The 22,462-nt window shown below is 52.7% G+C and overlaps 1 protein-coding gene across 1 annotated transcript; it reads left to right on the top strand.

The window, feature by feature from the left end:
• The first annotated feature begins 3,127 nt into the window (after positions 1-3,127).
• Positions 3,128-19,725, top strand: HHATL (hedgehog acyltransferase like). The gene is made up of 12 exons (XM_075419895.1): positions 3,128-3,353; positions 4,853-5,002; positions 5,859-5,926; positions 6,303-6,416; positions 6,582-6,776; positions 7,620-7,829; positions 11,770-11,941; positions 13,621-13,765; positions 14,154-14,189; positions 14,940-15,141; positions 16,563-16,704; positions 17,951-19,725. Exons 2-12 carry the CDS (start codon positions 4,897-4,899, stop codon positions 18,070-18,072), a joined length of 1,512 nt encoding a protein of 503 aa, XP_075276010.1. The 5' UTR covers positions 3,128-3,353; positions 4,853-4,896; the 3' UTR covers positions 18,073-19,725.
• Positions 19,726-22,462: the final 2,737 nt, after the last annotated feature.

The following is a 22,462-nucleotide window of genomic DNA, read 5'->3' as shown; positions in this document are numbered from 1 at the left end:
CTAGGAGAGATGTTCCAGTCCCCTCCTCATCCTCGGAGCCCTGCGCTGGACTCTCTCCAGTAGCTCCTCATCTTTTTTGAACTGGGGAGCCCAGAACTGGACACAGCACTGCAGATGGGGCCTCAGTAAGGCAGAGTAGAGGGGAAGGAGAACCTCCCTCGACCTGCTGGCCACACTCCTCTGAATTCACCCCAGGATCTCATTGGCCTTCTGGGCAGCCAGGGCACACTGCTGGCTCATGGTTAACCTGTCATCCCCGAGCACACCCAGGTCCCTCTCTGCAGAGCTGCTCTCCAGCAGGTCCACCCCAAGCCTGTACTGGTGCCTGGGGTTGTTCCTCCCCAGGTGCAGGACCCTGCACTTGCCCTTGTTGAACCTCATCAGGTTCCTCTGGCCCAACTCTCCGGCCTGTCCAGGTCTCGCTGAATGGCAGCACAGCCTGACAGTGTATCCACCACCCCTCCCAGTTTTGTGTCAACAGGAAACCTGCTGAGGGTACACTCTGTCCCTTCATCCAGGTCATTGATGAAGAAGTTGAACAAGACCAGGCTGAGTACTGGATCCGTGGTGGTTGGATGGATGGGGCAGGGAGGTGCCTGCTGAGGTCCTGGTGGGCTTGGCGTGTTCCCAGCATGGGGAACTGCATGGGGTAACCTAAGGCAGGATGAAACAACCCATGTGGGTTACTTACCCCTCTCTCCTTCCAGGTCATCCCATAAAGAGCTGCTCCAGCATCAGGGAGACAGCGGCGTAAGGCAGGAGCAAACAGCCAGGAGGAGGCTCCTTTGGTGACCCCATCAAACATCTCTGGTTTGTGCCGTGCCTCGCTGGGACAGAGCTGAGAGCCTTTTGTTGGACCCTACCACCTCCCGACTCCCTTTTCTCGGACACTAAAGAGGGGCCTGGCCTCAGCTCCTGTGCCACAACTTCCAGCCACTCGCTAGGTATTTGAAAAAATGATCGTTAAAATCAGCTCGAAGCCATAAACAACCCTTTCTCACGAAGCAGCACCGGGGCAATAAAACAGAGAGGCATCCCCTGCGCTGAGGAAGGCGCACTGGTCACATTAAAAATAAATCTTATTATATTAGAAATCAAGAGCGGGGTTTTTTTTCTAATTTTTTTATAATATCTATAAATTAAAGCTAAATGATTTTTATCACCTCAGTTCCCGGAGCCTCATAAAAAACTGCCGCCCAGCCCTCCACCTATCTTGTGCTTTCAGTCCGGCAACATCACAAATTACTCAGGATTAAAAAAAATAAAGAAAATAAAAATCTATCATTAGCCCAAAACTGTCTGGATGCCAAAGCCCAGGGAGAGCAGCACAATGGGGCCGTGACCCTCCTGCCCCCCAGGACCCGCCATCTGGAGCCCCCCTGCATCCCCCCCATTCCCGAAAGCGAGACCCCCATCACCCCCAGCCCCGCGGCCCCACGACGGGGCCCCTTGCACCTCCAACGAGGTGAACGCTGGCAGAGGAGGATTTTGGGGCCGGTTTTGGTTTCTGCACAGGGCGGGATGGGGGTGAGCGGGTTTCGGAGCCAGGGAGGGTGACGGGGACCTGTTGGTCCCCCAGTGTCCCTTTGCTCGTTGCCTTCCTACAGCCGATGACGCGTGGCGGCGGCTGGCCATAAACCCCTGCCCTCCACAGGAGCATGACAAATTACATTGCCGTGTTTATCGGCACCAATCTCTTAATTACTTTGCCTCTAAGCACCCAGCCAATTACTCCAAGGTCTGAAGAGCCCAAGTCCCCATGCAGGGAGTGAGCTGCAGCAGTAGGACGAAGGCCAGGGCTCCGGGGCATCCGAGGGGCCGGCAGCCGAATCCTGCCCCAGCTGCTGCAAATGAAAGTGGCTCGTTAGGCGCTGGAAGAGTTGGCCATCAAATGCTGGCCATCAGCCATCGCCAAGGCTCTCCATGGAGAGCCTCTCTCCATGCACACCAAGTTAAAAAGGCTGCTAAAAAGCGATTTTTATAAAACCCGGGGGTCACCTAGAATCATAGGATTGTTCAGGTTGGAAAAGACCTCTAAGATCATCAAGTCCCACCATCACCCCAACACCGCCATGCCTGTCAAACCATGTCCCAAAGGGCCACATCCAGACGGTTTTTGAACACCTCCAGGGATGGTGACTCCACCACTGCCCTGGGCAGCCTGGTCCAATGCCTGACCACTCATTCAGTAAAGAAATTTTTCCTAATATCCAATCTAAACCTCCCCTGACGCACCTTGAGGCCATTGCCTCTCGTCCTATCACTAGTTACCTGGGAGAAGAGACCAACACCCTCCTCATTACAACCTCCTTTCAGGTAGTTGTAGAGAGTGAGAAGGTCTCTTCTCAGCCTCCTCTTCTCTGACTGAACAATCCAAGCTCCCTCAGCCACTCCTCATCAGACTTGTTCTCCAGACCCCTCACCAGCCTCATTGCCCTTCTCTGGACACTCTCCACCCCCTCAACGTCCTTCTTCTAGTGAGGGGCCCCAGAAGTGGACACAGTACTCGAGGTGCTGCCTTGTTTCTCTCCCCTGACCCTGCGTGCAGCCCAGGAGATGCTCGGGAGCATCAGCCCCAAGGTGAGCGCTCCCCAAATCTCACGGGGGTTTGGTAGAAAGAGCTCGGCGCTGGACACGGAGACGGGCCTGACGCTGTGTTGGGTTGCCCTTGGCTTGTATTAGCGCACCCCGAAATAACAGAGGCCACAACCCAACCCAGCCCCTTCCCACCCCCTGGTTTGGAAAGGTGAGAAGCCCCCCAAGATGGTTTGTGGACATGTTGCGACCTCCCCGCCCCAAGCCGATTTAAACATCACCCAAGCCGGGGAGGAATCGCACCGTATGGCTCCGTGCCTCAGTTTCCCCGTCCCCATGCCACTGCTAGCCTCCTGCCCAAGGTGATGGGGGCTACCCCCTCCCTCGCCGGGCACCGAAACACCCGTGGGGGGCTGCCGTGCCCCCGGGGCCGTGCTCCCTTGGCCCAGGGTGAGCTCTGGCAGGCAGCACGGGTCCTCTCCGGCAGCTGCCGTGACAGACAGCTCCCGAACCGGCCCCCCTCTGCAGCGCTGCTCCAAAATAAAAATAAATTCCTCCCGCCCGCTCCGCTCCACTCCCGGCCAGACTTCCCCCGGGGGCAAAAGGTGGGGGGACGGCAGCCCAAAAATACCCCCCCACCATCACCCCCCTCCCAAAGCCGGGCTGAGAGATGCCGTAGGACAAACCAACGGCCCCCAAAACCTTCCGTCGGGTTTTTATTCTTCACCCCCTCCTGCCTCTCCCCCCCCCCCCACCCCGTCGCGGTGCCGGACGCTGGATCCCCTCGCCCACCTCCACTCGCGGGCCCGGGGCTCAAGGTCAGTAGCGGGGAGAGGGGGGATGCGGGGCTGGAGGGTGGGGGACACCCACGCAGGGGGTGGTGACACGCTGCTCCCGCAGCTCCGGGTCTTTTTGTCAGCTCTGCGTGGTCCTGGGGGTCCGGAGGCTACCGGGGTTGGGGGGGGGGGGGGGGGGGGAGGATGTTGCTGCCCAGCGGAAGCCCGGAAACTATGCTGGGACCCCCGCCCCCCCCGCCCATAGACCTCGCAGCCCGGGAGCGATCGGGAGTTGGAATTATCCGAGGGGTCTCCCCACCAGCACCCAGCGCAGGCTCCCCAGCAGCACCCTGGGGGGGGCGGGGGGGCCGTTAACAGCCTCCCCCCCGGCTCATTTGCGGGGTGCTTCCCCCCTAAGCCCCCAAAAATAAAAAAGGCTTGAAAAGCGTGGAAAGGATTAAAAAAAAAAAGCCGTTTAAATCCACCTCCGTGAGTGCCCTCCCGCCGCAGGGGACCGCAGGGCCGTGGCAGCGCGCCCGCCCGCAGCCGCCCCGCACAGGGGGAGCGGGGGGAACAGCGACAAATTCATTAAAAAAAAAAAAAAAAAAAAAAATTTAATAAGCCCCCACGGCAAAAGCCGAAGCAAGAGGGTGAGCGGGGTCGCCTTTTGATCGCTGCCTTTAAAAAGCGGAGTTACCGCTCCTGCTTCCCTCCGCAGAGCCCCGCGCCGTCGCAGGGTCCCCCCCCCCCTCCCCGTGGGGGATGTCCTCGGGTGGGCGGAGGTGCCTGGAGAAGGATGCTCTCCCCCCACCCCCGCTCCAACCCCGAATTGCGGTTTTAGCAGCTGCCGGACACGCAGGAGGCTGCCGGAGCTCGGGGAGGGAGCGTTAATTAGCCTTGGCGGGAGTAATTAGCCCAGGGCTAATTGCATCCCCCGAGCCCTGCCGATGTTGCTGGGCGGGGGAGGGGGGAGGGGGGAGGGGGGCTCAGCCGTGCCTGCGGGGTCCTAAGGCCCTCGGCTGGGGGCAGTTGGGGACCGCGGGGATTTCGGAGACCCCCAAAAGCTGGAGGTTGGGCAAGATCCCAGGACCATTCTGTGATTCTGAGAAGGTGAGCAGCAGCCCAGGGTGGGCACGGGGGGTAGGGACATCCCATCACGTCCCCTCCAGCACGAGCATCTTCCTGCCCCTCCAAGGATCCAGCTAGGAATTAGGAGGGACATCAGAACCCCATCCCGGGCAGCTGGGATCCCGGAGCATCTCTCAGCACTGGGATGGACACAACTTGCTGGGGACACGAGGCTGAGCTGCCCCCAAAACCGGGCTCCTGGGGGGGTTCAGCAGCAACCTCTCCCCCCGCGTCCGCGTTCTGCCCCAGCGTTCAGCCCCAGGTGACACCATCGTCTTTTGGCCACCATCCTTCAAGGAAGCCCATAAAGCAGAGCTGCTGAGGACCAGCAGCAAGTTACGGTGTTCGAGGGGTAGGAGGAAAGGTGAGCTCTCACCCCTGGTTTTCTTCCTTCTCCTCTTTCTCTTTCCCAGGTCTGGATCCCCCCGCTCCGGCTGGGGGGAGGTAACCTGCCGCCATGGGGGTTAAAACGATGCTCCCCAGCTACGAACTGGGGTTTTACGCTCTCACCGTGACGTGCGCCGTGGTGTACAGCGCCAGCGGGATCTTCGAAGCATCCAGAGGTAACGGTCCACATCGCATCCCCCTCCCGAGGGGTCCCTGGGAGGGAGGATGGATGTCGCTAGCAGCAGCAGACCCCTGGCTTCAGTTATTGCAGAGAACAGCTTGGGAATCCTTTGGCAGGGATCAAAATGGATTTTTGCCTTTTTTGCCTGGTTGTCCCCTTGTCCCCGTTACCGTCCGTGGCTCAGGGCAAGAGGCTGTCACAGCTCTCCAGACAGTGCCCAAAACATGCAACCACCCTGGCTGGCTCCCAGATTTTTTGCCTGGAAGTCCATCCAAGTCGCCTGGGATCACGCTCAGCCCTGGGATTTGCACCGCACAAAGGCTTTGCTGGAAAGCAACACCGGAATATCTTATAAATATCTGCAGGGTGGGTGTCAGGAGGATGGGGCCAGACTCTTTCCAGTGGTGCCCAGTGACAGGACAAGGGGCAACAGGCACAAACTGAAGCAGAGGAAGTTCCATCTGAACATGAGGAAGAACTTTTTCCCTCTGAGGGTGACGGGGCCCTGGAACAGGCTGCCCAGGGAGGTTGTGGAGTCTCCTTCTCTGGAGATATTCAAGACCCGCCTGGACAAGGTCCTGTGCAGCCTACTGTAGGTGACCCTGCTGCGGCAGGGGAGTTGGACTAGATGACCCACAGAGGTCCCTTCCAACCCCGACCATTCCGTGATTCTGTGAAATAGTTGAGGTTCCTGATTTCTGTGGTTGTCCACAGGAATGAGGCACTTTGGGGACAGAATGTTTGAGCCCTGATGGCTCCTCAACGTGGTGAGGAAGGCTCCCTGCCCTGCCGAAACCTGGGCCCCGTTTCCCAGAGCCGTTTCTCTCCCCGTAACTCTGGTTCTTTCGCAGACAGCGTGAACAGAAAGGCCTTTCGGGACGGCATAAAGCCGGGCTGGCACTACTTCGGCAGGAAGATGGTAAGCGGAGGAAGGACTCCATCTTTTCTAGCTACTGACGCCACAGTCAGTGCTGACTGCTGGAGAAGCAGAGCTGGTTTTTCTGCTGCTGACACACTTTTGCAAAGTCCACGTGACTTGTAGTCTTCTCCCTAAAGAAGTAGTCAGGAAAACATCAGCCCTGCAGCGCCGTGGATGCTCTGCTTTGTGTGCACCGAGATGAGCAACCTCTGCACATCTCCCCTGGGATTTTATGACCAAGCTTAAGTGCTCGGGAGCCCTTGGGTGGAAAAATGGGAAGAAAAGGCTTTGAAAACTGTGTGCTTTCCCCTCTGCATGGGTGTCGGGGTGGGGTGTGAGGGCTGGGGCAGTAAGGCTGCCGGTGCTGCTCCCGCAGGACGTGGCCGATTTCGAGTGGGTGATGTGGTTCACCTCGTTCAGGAACGTCATCATCTTCGCCCTCTCGGGACACGTCCTCTTCGGCAAGATCTGCGCCATGACGGTGCCACAGGTGAGTCAAAGACGTGTTGGGATGGATTTGAAAGCACCAGGGTGACCTGGGACCTGTGGAGAGGGCTTGGGGGATGTCCTAGAATGGGGGGATGTTCTAGGATGGGGGAGCAGGGTTGAGGCTTTCACCAAGCTGACCACGGTCTGGGCCGTTCTCTTCTCACAGCACCGGGCCGTGGTGTACATGCTGTATGGGGTCCTGGCTGTGCTGAGCAGCATGGGGCTCGTCTACCTGATGATCATCCTCTCCCACTGCCTTGTCCTCTACTCCGTCGCGCTGGCCAAGCAGAAGTGGCTCTGCTATGTGGCTGGGCTTTGCTGTCTCGCCTCCTTCAAGGTGGAGCCATTCAGCTCCTGGCAGGTAGGTGCTGTCTCGGTCTGCCTCATTTCCAGCCCACTTGTGTCCCTCTCTGTGGGTTTACCTCCAAGGAAGACTCGTGGGGCACCCCTAAACCCTGGGCACTTCTCCTGGCTACGTCAGAGCACCCACAGGGTTTAAGAGGGAGGGGAGTGTTGTGCTGCTGAGCTTGGGAATAATCCCACGGGAGCTATGTCATGTTTTGGTAGCTTCACAGTGAGCCAGAGCTCAGGACACTCAAGTCCTCCTTGCTGTTCAGGCAACAGCTTATCAGCCAGGCAAGACACGTTCCTGCCCAGTGCCTCAGTTTCCCCACATGTAACACAGCTCTGGGATGCATTCAGCGATGACCATGCCTATCTCTTAGGTCTCTGCCTAGTTAAGACTTTCACTGGTGGAGAGAAGCCCAGGAAGGACCTTATAAAGCTATGTAGTCCCTCTGAAGGACAGCGCTGCCCATCCTTGCCTGCTGCTTATGTCCTGAAATGTGTCATCTCCTCTCCATCAGTCTTGTGCTGGTTTTCCTTCACCCCCTGGGGAGGGTTATGTCCCTGCAACAGGGTGACAATCCCACCCCAGACCAAAGCCTGCGTGGGCCACACCTGCTTGGTGAAGACATGGCCAAGAGGATCTACCACTTCCCAGCTTCTCCAGGATGCAGGAGCCAGTTGGGAAATTGATCCTCAGTTTTCTCCTTCCAGCAGCAAGGCTCACGAACTCCAGGGACACTTGGTGTTGGAGCATAATTACAGGCTTTGCCTACTCCCCTGGGAGTGATATCCTCCACAAAGCGAAGCACAGAAGTGGCTCCACGTTCTTGGTGGTAACTCTTTGTTTCTCATCCAGAGCGGGTTTGTAACGGGAGCTTTTGATCTTCAAGATGTCCTCTTCTATGGAGGAAGCGGCTTCACCATCATGCGCTGCATGAGCTTTGCACTCGAGAACTCTGAGAGGAAAGACGGCATTTACTCCATCTTTGACCTCCTCAAATACAACTTCTACCTCCCCTTCTTCTTCTTCGGGCCTGTCATGACGTTTGACCAGTTCCATGCCCAGGTGAGTGCTCCTGAGGCCGGGCTGGAGGAGGACCTCTCCCTGCATTTATTTGCATGGGTTTAATGCCTACAGAAACCCACTGTTTGCCACAGTGAAGGTGCAAATAGTTGTATAGCTTCCTGTGGTCACACAGAATCTGTGGCCATAGTCTGGGCTGCACAATGATGCCGTGATTTTTGTGGGGAGGGGCATACACTGATGAGTTTTTAACCTTCCATTTTGGGTTTTTGGCCATTTCCCCTGATCAGTACGGGAGGGAAGACATTGCTGTGGTGAAAACACCATGCTGGGATGAGGAGAGGAGAGTTCCACTCATGTGCTTCCTCGCTGGGCACCTGAACTGCTCAGTGCCTCAGTTTCCACGTGCTGTGACCCCAGCAGCTCCATTCTGCCCCACTGTGCAGTGCTGGGAGGCCACGGTGAGAGCCAGACATGTGGTGCCCATCCATGGGACCTCTGCATGCTGGTGGATGTGAGAGCAAAGGAAGACTCATGTTTCCATCCAGCTGGTTCACCCAAGGAGCATGAATTTCTGGAGGTGGTCTGTGTTTCTTAAGATGAAGTTATTTCTCTAGAAATAAGATTGGGTGGAAGGCTGTGTTTCAGCAACCAGGGGCTTCCTCTGCTCCCCATGAAATACCCTGGTGCCCCAAGTCTTTGCCTGTATCACGCACAATCAAGGGGACTTTTTGAAGAGCAGACTCCAAACAGCCCTGGAAAACATCAGCAGAAGCCTAGGCTGAGACCAGCTGTCCTCTGGGGCTGCTTCACCTCCAAAGATCAAGCGAAACAGCAGTGCCCTCTCCCTTCTCCCTCTTCCCATTATCAACCTTAGTCATCAAAGCAAACTGTACTGTTTGCTAAGGGAGGGACCTCTTGCTTGGTCAGCAATGGTGCTGGGAAGGATTGCCACCACCCCTCTGTTTTCTTTTCAAGAAGAAACAGCTACACTGAATTTTTGGACCCCAACTGACATTTGGGTACAAGAGTGTTTTGGAAAAACCTTTGTGAATTCAGAAGAAAAACCAGACCAGGGCAAGGGAGAGCAGCCAGAGCCTCCCTGGTGAGGAGGAGACCAAAGACTCACCCAGCCCAGCACCTTCTCTCCAATTCTAGGCTGGTAGTGGTGGCCTAAGAAAAGGTCTGCACTGGTCTTGTTTCCTCCGGTGAGCAGGAGGAGCCCTGATCCGAGTCCTACTCCTTGCTAGCTTGTTCACCTGGGGCGTTAACAATCTCCTGCTGCATACTGAAAGGATGAGAGTGCAGGACTGAGATCCCGGGGGTCTTGCAGGATCTGTCTGAAAGGACTTTCATAGCATTTGACCCTGAAGGTCATAAGGTCAGCTCTGGTGTCCCCCATGAGGGATGCTCATGGTGCATTGAGTCCACCAGCAGCCTGTTCTCAGCAGACAAACACCAGCGATGATCAGGCCCCAGCTGGAAGAAACATTTCAGCCTTAGGCTTCATCTTTCCAGTTGTGTCTTATCTGTCGGGCTGAAGTCCAGGCAAGCATGACTCCCGCAGCCCCACTGTCCAAGGACCTCCAAAGGGGGTGCAGTGCCCTGGGGTCCCCTCCTCACCCCATGTTCCTCTTCCTACTCCCATTTCCATCAGTCTTCCCTACAAAATGGGCAGCCCTGGCTTCTCCTAACACTGCAGCCAGGTACGTATAAATCAGGGCATTAAACATTTGGTGTCTCCAAGACCAGAACTCCTACCACCCGTACAAGGCTTGACCCGGAGGGTCCTGTTCCTTTTGCATTGCCCCAAACCATGATGTTTGTAGCCACTTAATGAGCGGTTCTCCCCTTTGCTGCTTAAAATGCTTACCCCAAAGGCACAGGGAGTAAATCCCCAACAGCTGTCCCATGGCCAAGGGTCCTGTCTTGGCCTGGCCACCACTGCCATCTCCTGGATGGATACCCCCCTGCACTGCTGGAGCTAATTCCAGAGGTGAATTCCTAATTGCCCAACAGCAATTAAGGGGGCAGGCAGATGGAGTCCCTTCCCCAGGGTGGGGTGTATGGCGCAGTTAGGGAATGGATCTGTCTTTTTGGCTCCTACTGGTGCTACGTCCTGGTGGAGCCCTTGCACCCCGCTGTGTGGTGGGAACTCATCTGTACCAGGGCTTGGCCAGCCCCATTCCAGCTGAAAAGCATCTTCCTTACTGGGATTAGGGGAACTAATTCACTCCTATAGGGCTGGAAATGTGGGCACCACAGCCCTGATCCAAAGGGATGGTGGCAGAGTGCTGTCACCATGCATAGACATGAGGATGGGTAGGAAACAGGGACCCCATGTACTCTCATGTGTCTCCAGGCCAGAGCCCGTCCTCCCACGGCTTCTTCTGCAGCTCAGGGACCAGAGGCCTCTTTGTATCCTTAAAGAGCTTGGCGAGAGTCCAGCGGAGGGCTATGAGGATGGTGAGGGGACTGGAGCATCTCTCGTACGAGGAGAGGCTGAGGGAGCTGGGCTTGTTCAGCCTGGAGAAGAGAAGGCTGAGAGGGGACCTAATATATACTTACAAATATCTGAAGAGTGGGTGTCAGGAGGATGGGGCCAGACTCTTTCCAGTGGTGCCCAGCAACAGGACAAGGGACAATGGGCACAAACTGAAGCAGAGGAAGTTCCGTCTGAACACAAGGAAGAACTTCTTCCCTCTGAGGGTGACGGAGCACTGGAACAGGCTGCCCAGAGGGGCTGTGGAGTCTCCTTCTCTGGAGATATTCAAGATCCGCCTGGACAAGGTCCCCTGCAACCTGGTCTAGGTGACCCTGCTTTGGCAGGAGGGTTGGACTAGATGACCCACAGAGGTCCCTTCCAACTCCGACCATTCTGTGATTCTGTGATTCTGTGATTCTGTGATATAACAGACGTGAAAAAATCTGGCAAAGGCTTTAATTCTCAGGAATCATCTGGATTTGATGATGGGGCTGGTGCAGCAGCCTGCAGATTATGTTGGGAGAGCTTCCACCTCTTGCGGGGAATAAAGGGAAAGTAATAAACATAAGAGGATTTTGAATACAGCAGCAATTTTTACAGCGACGCGGGGAAGCGAGGGCATCAGTGTGCCCAGTGTAATCCTGAAAGCTTGCTCTGATGATTTTTGTATTACAAAAGCCAGAGACATGACAGCTCCTGGAGGCAAAGCCCAACCCCTGTTTGTACAAGACACAGCGGAGATGAAATCCCCATCGATCAGTTCCCAACCAAATCAGGATGGCACCTCGAGCAGCTCTCCGTCTCATTTACAGCAGGTGTCTGCAGTGAAAGCTCCAGACACCATCAGTCCTCCTCCTCCCAAATGACCCTGGCCAAAAAATATGCATCTGGCCCTGGCAGAGCTGTCAGGTGGGACGCCAGCCCTGCTCCCAAACTCTCCTGGGTTTGCAGATGTCCTTCCCTATAGGCTGTGGCATCCTGTAGATGTGATGGGTATGGGCATTTGCACCCCCTTAGTGGCCTGTGCAAGGGGCCACCCTCAAGCAAAGTTGACTTTCTGAACATGTCCCTGCAGAAAGCGCATAAAACCCTACTCCCTGCTCAGTGTGATTTTCACCCCACATAGGGTCCCTTGGGTACAGCCAGACCTGTCACTGCTGTGTCACACCACGTGCCTACTCTGCAGGAAACCCCAGTAATGGGAACAGCCTTTGCTAGGAGGGTGATCCAGGAGCCACGTTGCTGCTGCACTCAGCACTGAGACGGGGGTCTTGGAGGGATGCTGTGGGTAGGACATGTCCTGCTCCCTGTGGATGTGTTCCTGTGAGCTCATCCCGTGGGTCTTCCTGAGTCAATGGAGATTTCGGCCATGTAGTCCATGGTGTGATTTCTAAAGGACAGCGCTGAATTTGGACCTTGAATGTTTCTCTGGATGGAGGAACATGCTGCCCATCCTGTCTCTCAGCTCAGCCCTTTCCTGGTTTGCCATCCTGGCAGGTGAGCACCCAAGAGCTCAGACGCAAAGATGATGAGATGAAGAGCATCCGGGTCCATGCTCTCCTCCATGTGGGGGCCGTCATTGCTGTGGACATCTTCTTCCACTTCTTCTACATCCTCACCCTTCCTTCTGACCTGAAGTTCGTGAACCGCCTCTCAGACTGGTCCTTGGGTGAGTGGTCATGCTTGGACATGCTCACACCTGTACTTAGGTTCAAGGCAGTGGTGAGTGATTCAGATCTTCATCTATCTTCACTGAGATGCCTCATCAATGCCTATGCTGGACAGGTTTGGGTAAAGCCACCCTTCTTCCCACTGACAATGCACAGAGCTAAGGTCTGTCAACGGCATTGGACTGGTGCCCTTATAGGGTCCTGGAGTAAATTGTTTGGCTCAGGGTTTAAAAGGCTGAATACCAAGTTGTTCCCACTGCCTTTGTCTGGAAGGAAGCTCACAACCTCCAAAAATCAATGCTGTGCTGTTGCAAGAGGCACATTGGTATCTCAGATGCCTTCACAGGTGGCCACCCATTACGGGTGTTTGTGAGCCACTGAAATGGCCGCAGGGCATAGGTTGTACAGAGAGCAGCTTAGAGAAATTGTAGCCACTGTCTTCAACTACCTAAAGGAGACTTGGAGAGAAGGTGAACTCTTCTAGGAGGCCAGCAGGGAAGAAGCAGGACACAGCAAACAAGGTGCGGGCAAGGCAAAGTCAGATTGTGTATAAGAATTTTTTTTCTTAGAGTGGTCAAACATTGAATCAGGGCCCCAGAGGGGTTGTAAATTCTCCAAAAATAGACATATTTGACATTTAAATGGACAAAGTCCAGAGCAACCTGATCTCCATTTGACATTGGCTGTGCTCTGAGTAGGGCTGGACTAGGGACCTCCAGAATCCAGACTCCTGGGATGAGTAGTGGTGGCAGCGCTGGCATTCAGCTGGCATCTGGATGGAGGATTTCAGCTGGCCAAATACATGCCTGATGGCAGAGTCTGAGATGCCGTAGGGTATCTAACATCCACATGGGGCTGGCACAGGGCAAATGGGGTCTGGAGAAGTCCCATGTCTCTCTAGAGTGGCAGCTGGAGGCCAGGAGAAAATCCTAATCAATCTAACATTGATTTAGAGTGTCCTAAGAGACCTGGGTGGACTGACCAAGCATGTGTATTACTCCAGGGCGAGCTGAGCTCCTCTGCAGGCTCTGCTGACTGTATCGACCAGATCTGCCTTGTCCATGGTGGGAACTCAGGCATGGCTCATATCAACATGTGGCCCTTAATCTGTGAGCTGAATCCCACCAAGGCAGGGGTGTTTCAACTTCTGATTGCACAGGAGTCTGAAATCTTTGGTGGTTTTTCCCACAAGGGTTGTTTCCAGTGTCAGACACCTCTCCAAGACAGACGTTCTGTTCCTGGCTCTGCCGTAGCATCGAAGTCACATCTATGGCCGCAGGGAGCTGCGACGGGGTGCATTTCAGTGAATGTGTCAATGAAACTTCAGAGGTTAGAGTCGAGAACTGTGATGAGTTTATCATAGGCTAACAAGCCTTAAGAGGGGAGGAGAGAACTTGTGCTGGAAGAAATGAGATCTATATGAGTTTCTTGGGCTACCAAGACCAAGAAACTGTTTGCCTCCAAATACCTCAAGAAGATATTGTCCTTTGTTTCAAGCTTCTTAGAAAGCTATTTAGTTTTCAAAGCTTTGCTGGTCCAAGATGACATTAGACTGTCCTTTTGATGTTATGTTTGTTGCAATAGACTACTTGGTCCCATAGGACTTGATGTCCCCCAAAGTCCTGAAGGCAATACATCCCATGCTTCTCTTCACCTGTTTGACTCATTTTTGCTCCAGCTGGCCTGGCCTACTCCAATTTGGTGTATGACTGGGTGAAAGCTGCTGTCATGTTTGGGGTCATCAACACCATTGCCAGACTGGACCACTTGGACCCACCCCAGCCCCCGAAATGCATCACCATGCTCTACGTCTTTGCAGAAACGTGAGTACTCCAGCTGCATTGATGAAGAGAGGCACGACGTTTGACCTGAATGAAATGTTCACAGTGGGGAGGAGGTCTGGGCTGTGCTTCTGAGCAGCTGGCCTGTAAGTTGGAGACTACCTACATTGAACAGTCTCTACTGAACCTATAGTCTAGACCTGGCCGTACCCCAGGGAAATATTCTTGGGCAGGAAGCAATGGATAAGGAGAGAGGTTGCAACTACATCGATAGTGGGACCTGTTCAAGCAAGGGGCATGGAGAACTGCTATGGGCAGGGTTCAAGATGTACCTCGCCAGGGGACCAGGTGCCTTCTCTGGCTGACTGCTGCGTGGAAGGGTGTCATTACACTGTGTGTTTTAACATGCTTTTTATCATCTGGATTTTAGGCATTTTGACAGAGGGATTAACGACTGGCTATGCAAGTAAGTGTCTAATCAACCATCTTTATGCTGGTTCAGGGGTCTTCTCTTTCGTCACATAAATGCTGTTAAGCCCAAAGTTGAGGTGTCCTCTCTTCCGGGTGACTCTCATTATGGCATGAAGTCATATTTGGTCTGCTCATCCCTAATACCATTGAATTAATCACCACAAAGTGCAATAGCCCTCCCCCAAAGTTGGGAATAAGAGAGTCCTGTCCCAGAAAACCCTTTAAGTCTGGTGGGTTTAGCGTTCCCTCAAGGGAGGAAGAATCAGGTTCATATTCCACCAGGTGGAAAGGAGCATTGATCCTGTCTCCCATACCCTGGGTAACAAAGGTGGCCTGAACTCCATCTCCCCTTCAGCTCTCTTCAGCCATGAGAACACACCAGCAAACTTGTACCAAAGGTGGTGGCTTCTCTGTGCTGAAATCCTGTGCACCAGCAAGCATGAGATAGCCTGCAGCTCTATGGATATCCACATTTTATCAACCCTTTACCTTCAGAGGGGGAAAGAGTGGTATATTGTCCTTAAGAAGCTATAGGTTTGTGAGGAACACAAGCCATGATTAGCTGCACTGCAGCAAAACTCAGTTTATTGCTAGAATGTGTCAGTCAAAATATCCTTCCTTTCTCACTGGGGTGCTCTAGATAGACCTGCCTGTGAGGAGCTTGTGGTGGGTGAGCATTGGAGAAGGGACTGCAGAGGGGTCTCCTTGACTACGGGGAGCACTGACCACTGTACTTGGCCATTAGGTACGTGTATGATCACATTGGAGAGAACCATGACAACATCATGAAGGAGCTTGTGGCGACCATTGCCACCTTTACTGTCACCACCCTGTGGCTGGGGCCTTGTGAGATCGTTTACATCTGGTCTGTGTTCAACTGCTTTGGCCTCAACTTTGAGCTCTGGGTGCAGAAGTTCTTCCAGCAGCAACCCTTTGCCAAACTGGAGGTGAGGAGCTGGGCTGCAAGTGGATAGGGGAAGATCGACGGGTCTGGGGCCAAACTCTGCTGCTGGAAAATGTCCATGATGGTAGAGAGCTCAGACTTGTTTCTACAAGTCAGATCCATTTTCACCTGAGACTGAAGAGCAACATCCCTGGCGATGCCATGCAGGTCCGTGTCCAGGCCTCCTGCCTGGAGACCTGAAGCTCTCTCCTCTGACCATTAGCATCCTTGTGATCAGCTACTCAGCTGTGCAAGGGAAGCACAGTCCTGCTGCTCTGTACCCTTTCATTTTAGGCATGGTGTCACCCACCAGGAGCAAATTCCCACCAGCCCCCTTCATGGGAAATTTAAGCTGGGTGTGGAGCTTTCAAAGGGAAAACAAAGGTCCAAGAGAACCAGGACCGCTGTCCCAATGAGGCACTGAAGTAGCACAGATGGACACAAAATCTGAGGTCTGTCCACAGGGAAATGTTTATACATTTCCATATGGAAATCATTTGTTCTTCTTGTCCTAAAAAAACATCTTGGCATTCTGAGACTTTTTGATCTGACTTCCGATAAAAGCAAATGTTTAGGTACAAGAATGAATTATTTTCCGACCACTCCAATTCTTAGTGCCCTGTCTCTGTCTGGGACCAAGGTACCTCAGGGACACGTTGGAAGAAAAACATAGGAAACTCCATCCTGTAAACTATTCTGTTGCTTGTTTGTTTTGCGCAACCGAAAGCCTGGAGGTCCTGCACCAGTTCAGTTAAGACCCCTTTTGAATAAAAATTTTGGAGAGCAATCCTCCTGTTTGCTCTCCTCGTTGAACTTCTAATCAGATTATCGCACTCTCAGGCAGTGAAATCTCTTTCCCTGTGGCACCACAATTCTGAGCATGCAGTGGCCTGGGGATTCATCGTGCTCTTTGAAGATTGCTATAAACCACTTCCCCGCTCCGCTCGCAGCAGCTGCTCCTGAGGATTATGTGCCAGTGACAATTTCACTCTGCTGCTGACACTAGTTTTCAGCTTTTTTTTTTTTTTAATTCCTAAGAAACAATTTCTACCAGGAGCTGGGAATGATTTGCTCATAGGGCTATTAATAATCTTGGTATACAACAACATTCATCTGCCTTCAGGAATGGCTGACCCAAGGCAACAGATGAAGAAAGCAGTACTCAGGCATTACAATTAGCATGAAACCATGTATAACATCTTGCCCCTACCCATGGGACCTTCAAACACTAGTCCAGAATCCCAAATGTGTCCAAGTCCAGCAGCAGAATTTTTACCTTCTCCTTCTGTTTCTTCATCCCAAAGACACTAAAGGCTGCTCTAATTTTTACCTACCCCTCTGCGATCCCAGATGGAATTGGACCAGTGCATCCCCTTTCCTTGCAGCCCCATTTTTCCTCACTCTCTGCTCCTCTCCCCTCCGCAGGCCAAAATGTCAGCAGCCATGTCTCGGCGGATTAGGGCAGTTTTTGGGGCGGCAAATTTCTGGGCCATCGTCCTCTACAACATCCTAGCCCTCAACAGCCTGGAGTTTGCACTGCTGGTCACCAAGAGACTCCTTCTGACAGGTAAGATGCTACCAGCCCTCCCCACTGAGGCACCCTTCTCTTGGGTAGGGGAGCTGAGGACTGGGACTTCTTGGTGGCCTGGCTATCAGCTTGTTGCGTGTCTGTTCCCAATGCGCTTAATTATTGTTCAAAAGGTGCAGGAAGCTGTTTCTTAGCTCCCATCCTTCTCATGTGAGCTCTCTGGGGCATGAGGTGCCTTCCAGCTGTGTACAGCTCCTAGCACAGCTCAATGCTGTGATTTAGACTCATTGCAGCAACGCAAAGGTCACATTCGCCCCACCAAGGTGGGCTGTGGAATGGTCCCCTTGATGGAGAAAGGGATTTACTCATCCTACCTCCTCTCCTTTTGCTTTAGCAGTTACTCCTACATCAACCTGAAGGCAACAGGTACAAATCCTCGTCCTAGGCTCTTAATGAACAGTCTTATCTGTTGGTTTCTAGTCAGTGGATGGTGGCACTATTTTGAAGTCTTCTTGAGCAGCCCAGGGTATAAATAGCCATCGGGAACCTGTGTCCTCCAGCTCTCTCTGGGATAGGAATGGCGTAGGAAGTGGATAATGTGACGCTTTGGGCTCAGTGTCACAGGAGTGCCTGCCCGCTGAGCTAGCTGGCTTTTGCTGGTTGCATTATTCATTTCAGAGGTCCTGTTTTAGCAGGTACAAAGCCTGTGTCTCCGCTCTGCTGTGGATACCAGACTCATGGTTACAAATGCCATCAGCCCCTTCTTAAGTGGAGGAAGAGCTCCTGGCTCTCAGTCACTTACCTAGCTGACAAAAACATGTGTTTCTTGGGCACACACTGTATCCCCACTAGGTACAGGACAAGGCTGAGGTTGATCCTTAGCATCAGCAGGGCACAAAGCTTCCAGAAGTTCACAGTGCTGAACAGACATGGGCATGGGCAGGTTAAACAGGCAGAAAATCAAGCACTAAGTCTGAACTTGGGGAGCAAAAGGAGTTTTGAAGGTAAGGGAGTGTTTAAAGCCACACCAGCATGCTCCCACATTAACCGCAGCCTTTGATGCCTTGGTGGGCTCAGGCACCGTTTCATCTAAAATCTGATCCTGGGAATTTCTCTCTTCTCTCAGTGAAGCTGTAGGGCTGGATCCACAATGGAAAATGTCTTTGGCCATCATGAACTTGTGGGACCTCCCAAACCCACCTGAGAGGCAGCAGTGCTGGAGAAGAGCTGGCCCCGTTAGGCGAGCAGCTACACCAAGCTGACCATGTCTCCCTCCATCTTCTAGGTTTCCCTGTCAGCACCTTGTCCATCTGGTTCATCACGTACTGTGGAGTTCAGCTGATCAAAGAGCGTGAGCGCATCCTGGCCATCGAGGAGGAAAAGCGTGACAAAGTGAAGGCTGAGTAGAGGGAGGCATTGGAGGGCTTTTCCCAAAGCCTCATGTCCCCTCCAGCCACCGCTGCCAGGCCAGCTACTGGCAGGGTCTCTCCAAGCACTCCTGACAATCAGACTGCTGTAGCTCACCCATGTAGAAGTCACGTGGAAGGCGCAGATCAACCCCTCCCTGCAGGAAAAATTTTCTATAAGACACAGTGGGCGTTTCTCAGGCTCCCCACACGTGGCAGACTGCTGAGGTAGGTTCCCAGGACATTTATTCAATGCCAGCAAGAGCCATCTGCATCATTCTTCTGACCCTCTGACATTGTGCAGGCCTAGAGATTTCACCCCCTGCTTCCCACAACACATGGTCCACTGGCACTCAGCTCTCCTGCAGGATGTGTAGCCCATGTCTCCCAGAGGAGACTCTCCAAATCCCATAGCTGGAAGTTTAAGGGTGTGCCAGACACACAGCTACAAGAAAAGGATTAGCTGGAGCACAGCCTGCTCTGAGTAGACCATCTCCAGGTCGCTTCCAGCCCAAGCTTCCCATGTTTCTTTCACTACAAGAAATGGTCTACATCCACTGTCAAGCGTTCAGCATCTATGGTTGTGCAGTGAGGACTGTGAAATGGCTCAGCATGATCTATACCTACCAAGAGGTTAATAAATAAACAGTACAGTCTTTATCGCAAAGGGAAGGAGCACCAGGAACAGCACATGCAAGGGCAATTATCTCTCCACCACTATCAGCAGTGCAGAGTGATAACTATTATGATCTCTGCAAAACAGGTCCCTTCAGTGCTAAATGTCTTGATAAAAATGATTTAATGCCAACATCAGGCATAGTTAATGAGCGTGCGGGAGCCATACCTGCTTCACAGCCATCGCGCATCATGTACAGGTCACCTGGGGAGCGGGTGTGCTGAAGAAACACAACACACGGCTCACAACTGCTTGGTCCCCAGGCCCTAACTCAGACCCAAAGGGCCCTCCGCTGCTGGGTCTGAGACCGAAGTGGCCACCATGACCATCCTGCTGTGATATGTGTCCTGGAACTCAAACCAAATCTCACTTGCATTTCATATATGACATGGACAAAGGTTTAAGCTCACATTCCTGCTCATGGCTGAGGAACAGAAGATGCTGTAGCCAACTCTTGCTCATCTCCAGCCATCCATCCCTTCACTCAACTGACTTCAGTGCACACAGTGTAAGCCCGTGACTGCATGGCTGAATGTGCACACACACATATGTACATCCAAAGGAGAAAGTTCCTGAATGAAGGGCAGTGATTTGGGACTTGGTGGTGGAAGCCCATGATAACCTCCTTGGAGAAGCAGACTTTGGGACACTGCATAGAGAGTGCATTGAATAAATGTACATGTGTGAAACACGGTGCCTTGGGGAAAAGGTGGGCTTATAACTGAAAAATAGCTTTGGCTTTCCTGCACTTCAGAGCGACTTTCAGTGGCCTTATGTCTGAGTTCTGTTGCTGTTTGGTGAGGGAAGAATCTGGACCACTTTGCAACATGGGTCGAGACACTTGGTGCTGGTGTGTTCTGGCTTCCCTGTGGATGAAAGAGGGTTGTTTCCTAGCCAGCTTTCAGCTCTGCCAAAGTAATTTGTGAAGTCCCTGATAAATGTCATTTATTTATGTAGAAAATAAAAGTTGGACATCTATGGCGCCTGCTACTCATGACTGTTACACTGCTGTAATGTAGGTGACACCCTGGGCAATGGTCTGTCATCAGAGCTGAGAGACACAAAGATCTATTTGCAAGTCCTCACCTCCCACCTCTAATTGTGACACAAGGTAAGACACTGTTGAGTTTGACAGAAACCCTCCTTAGTGGCATCACCAGATTGGAGGTTTGGCTGCAGCTTGATTCATATTCACCTTTATTTTGACTCTGCCTTCGTACTGGTAAAATATCTACTGCCATCAAACTGGCATCCATGTAGTTTTTTAGTTAGAAGACCTGTTGGTTTTCTTTCTGGGAGCTTGATCCAAAATATTGGAAGTAGCGGCAGGTATTGCACCTTGGTGGCATCTCTGGTAACGTCCCCAAAACCCCTTCAGCTGCCAAGCACATCCCTTTTTAACACAGGTCTGCTGGTAGACCTTTGGTAGATGTGTCTTGGCTTCTTGATTGTTTCAGATTTAGTCTACCACCAAAAGACGTGCTTCCTTCCAGGGTAAAAATTCAGCTTTTCTTCTCCACAAGGGTGCCCTCACACAGCTGAAGCCACTCTGAGCTGCCAAGACCAAGGGCTCTGCCTCTGTGGGTGGCTCAGCTCAGGTCCCTGGCTGCCCAGGAGGACACACAGTCACCCACCTCTTGGTGTCAAAGTGGGTGACTCACATGGCAAAGCCCAGTGACTCTGCACTGCCCTCCTGACTTGGATACGCTGCGAGAGAAAATAACCCATTCACTAAGGATCTAAATTTACCCAGCAGCTGCATCTGCTGGAGCTGCCAGAAAGAGCTAATCTTAGACACCAAGTGAGCAATTTGTTAGAGAGACAGTTCAAGGGAGAACTTGGGCTTTTCCCCCCTTTGCCTGAAGTTATCCCCCAGTTTATCACTGCTGTTAGAAGCCCAGGGGGCCTGGTGGGACAGCAGAACACATGTGGTGCCATCTCAACCGTGTCCCACGGCTCAGCCTTGTGCAGGAGGCCACCAGCCTCAACAGACACCTCTGTGGAATGAGACTTATCACCTGCACGTCTCTCTTTGGGAGAAGAGTATCTCATCTGATGCGATTATTGCCTGCCTGTTAGTAAAACTCGTCTGAGAAGCCAAGAAAAGCAGTTGCTTATTGCAACTACAAATCCAAATTAATAGCCCTGCCCTGGACACTTTCTCGTTCAGCCCGACGTGGCTATAATTCCTGTATTCGGGTTTCTTGTTGTAAAATTTTCTATGGGAGGACATGATCCCGCCACACTGCATCCCCTCAGGGTGCTTTCCATGTGTTCTCACCGTTCCCAAGTCATGGGGGGACTATTGCCCACTTAGAGACACACTTCATAACTGACTTAGTCCATGGGTTGTTGGAAATTACTAGCTGTAGCCCTGTTAGACCTGGGGCTGGTTAGCTGAGGGCTATCTCAGAACAGCCCACCTTGTTCAGGGCTGTGTTGTCTATCATACAGCAGTCAGCACTCTCAGGGGAGTACCCTGGGGAGAGTCGATTCACCCGTTAGTGTGTTCATGGAGATAACCAAATGATGACTATGATCATTGCTTACCCTTATCACATCCACGTGTGCCACCTCATCTGCTTTTAGATGCTAAATCCCTCTAGGCTTGGCTGATACTTGCTTGGAGACCAGTTTCCCTCAGTGGTGACACATGGGACCCACCAAATAGAAGATGGATGGGACAAGTCCGCTGTGATCAAAGCCTCCACAGGAGATAATGCTTGCAGAGGGCTCAGAATTGATGATTGCTTCAAATCCCACTGCTAACATCAGTGGAAAGTCTCGTGTAGCAATTAGATGTGGCCTTGGCTCTACAGTACAGCAAGTCTCAGACCAAGCCCCCCAGAAATCCTTTTGACTTCCCCACACATAAACAGGCTGTAACATGGCACCGACCAACCAGCGTGAACAAATCAAAACCAGGAATGAACAAAGACACACAAGTAGGAACACCGTGTCTGAGATCCAGACTGGAAACGTGTCACCTAAAGTGTAAGAAGGAAAAGAAGCTGAACACCAAACACTCGGTGGGTGAGAGAATCTGAAGCTCGTGGACCTGAGCTGCATAAAGCATGGCTGATTTTTCATGCCCAGCCCCAGGAGGGTTCAGGAGAGGTGCACAGTGGCTCTGAAAGCACCCCTGGTTCTCCCCCCTAAGCACCATGTGAGCCTCCCCATGGCACAGAGCTGCTCAGAGGGTTTGGGTCCACCTGGTCAACCCTCTGTCCCACCAGCCTGTGGCAGAAACTTGTCTGAGGAGGAATCAGCTTTATCTGAGCTGAATGCAGTCATGCTCAGGAGTCAAGGAGGTTTACAGACCATTTGAGATCAGGTTTAACACATAGGACACAGCTTGTATGTCCAGCCTGGACCATATATGGGATCTACACCCATTTTGATCACAGGGCTTGGGATGGATGCTGCTGTATTGAACCGACAGCAAAAAATGGTAGAAACATAAGGCAGGGGATCACACGTGCGAATGTTGCTGCAAGCCATCAGGAGGACGGCATCCCAGCAGTGCTGGTGTTAGGAGGCACTGGGAACAGTTAAGGGTGTCTAGTCTGAATTCATGATTTAAACTCTCTCTAGAGCAAATGGGGACAGATGGACATCACCGGAGTCCTCTCATCTCAGGCAAGTGTCGAGGAGATGGTGCTCTGGAATAACCAGGGCTGCTTCCCCAAGCCTTGGAGCTGGTCCAGCCTCTGTG

The sequence above is a fragment of the Opisthocomus hoazin genome, chromosome 4 (genome assembly GCF_030867145.1).
Source record: "Opisthocomus hoazin isolate bOpiHoa1 chromosome 4, bOpiHoa1.hap1, whole genome shotgun sequence".
Lineage (NCBI taxonomy): Eukaryota > Metazoa > Chordata > Aves > Opisthocomiformes > Opisthocomidae > Opisthocomus > Opisthocomus hoazin.
This window is presented reverse-complemented; position numbering and strand designations above follow the sequence as displayed.

What these genes read in the sequence shown, in the direction of transcription:
- HHATL (XM_075419895.1), top strand. Translation starts at nt 4,897, where the DNA reads ATGGGGGTTAAAACGATGCTCCCCAGCTACGAACTGGGGTTTTACGCT. An exon ending in GCGCCATGACGGTGCCACAG is followed by an intron (nt 6,417 to 6,581) that starts GTGAGTCAAAGA and finishes CTCTTCTCACAG; the next exon opens with CACCGGGCCGTGGTGTACAT. An exon ending in CCTCTCAGACTGGTCCTTGG is followed by an intron (nt 11,942 to 13,620) that starts GTGAGTGGTCAT and finishes TTTTTGCTCCAG; the next exon opens with CTGGCCTGGCCTACTCCAAT.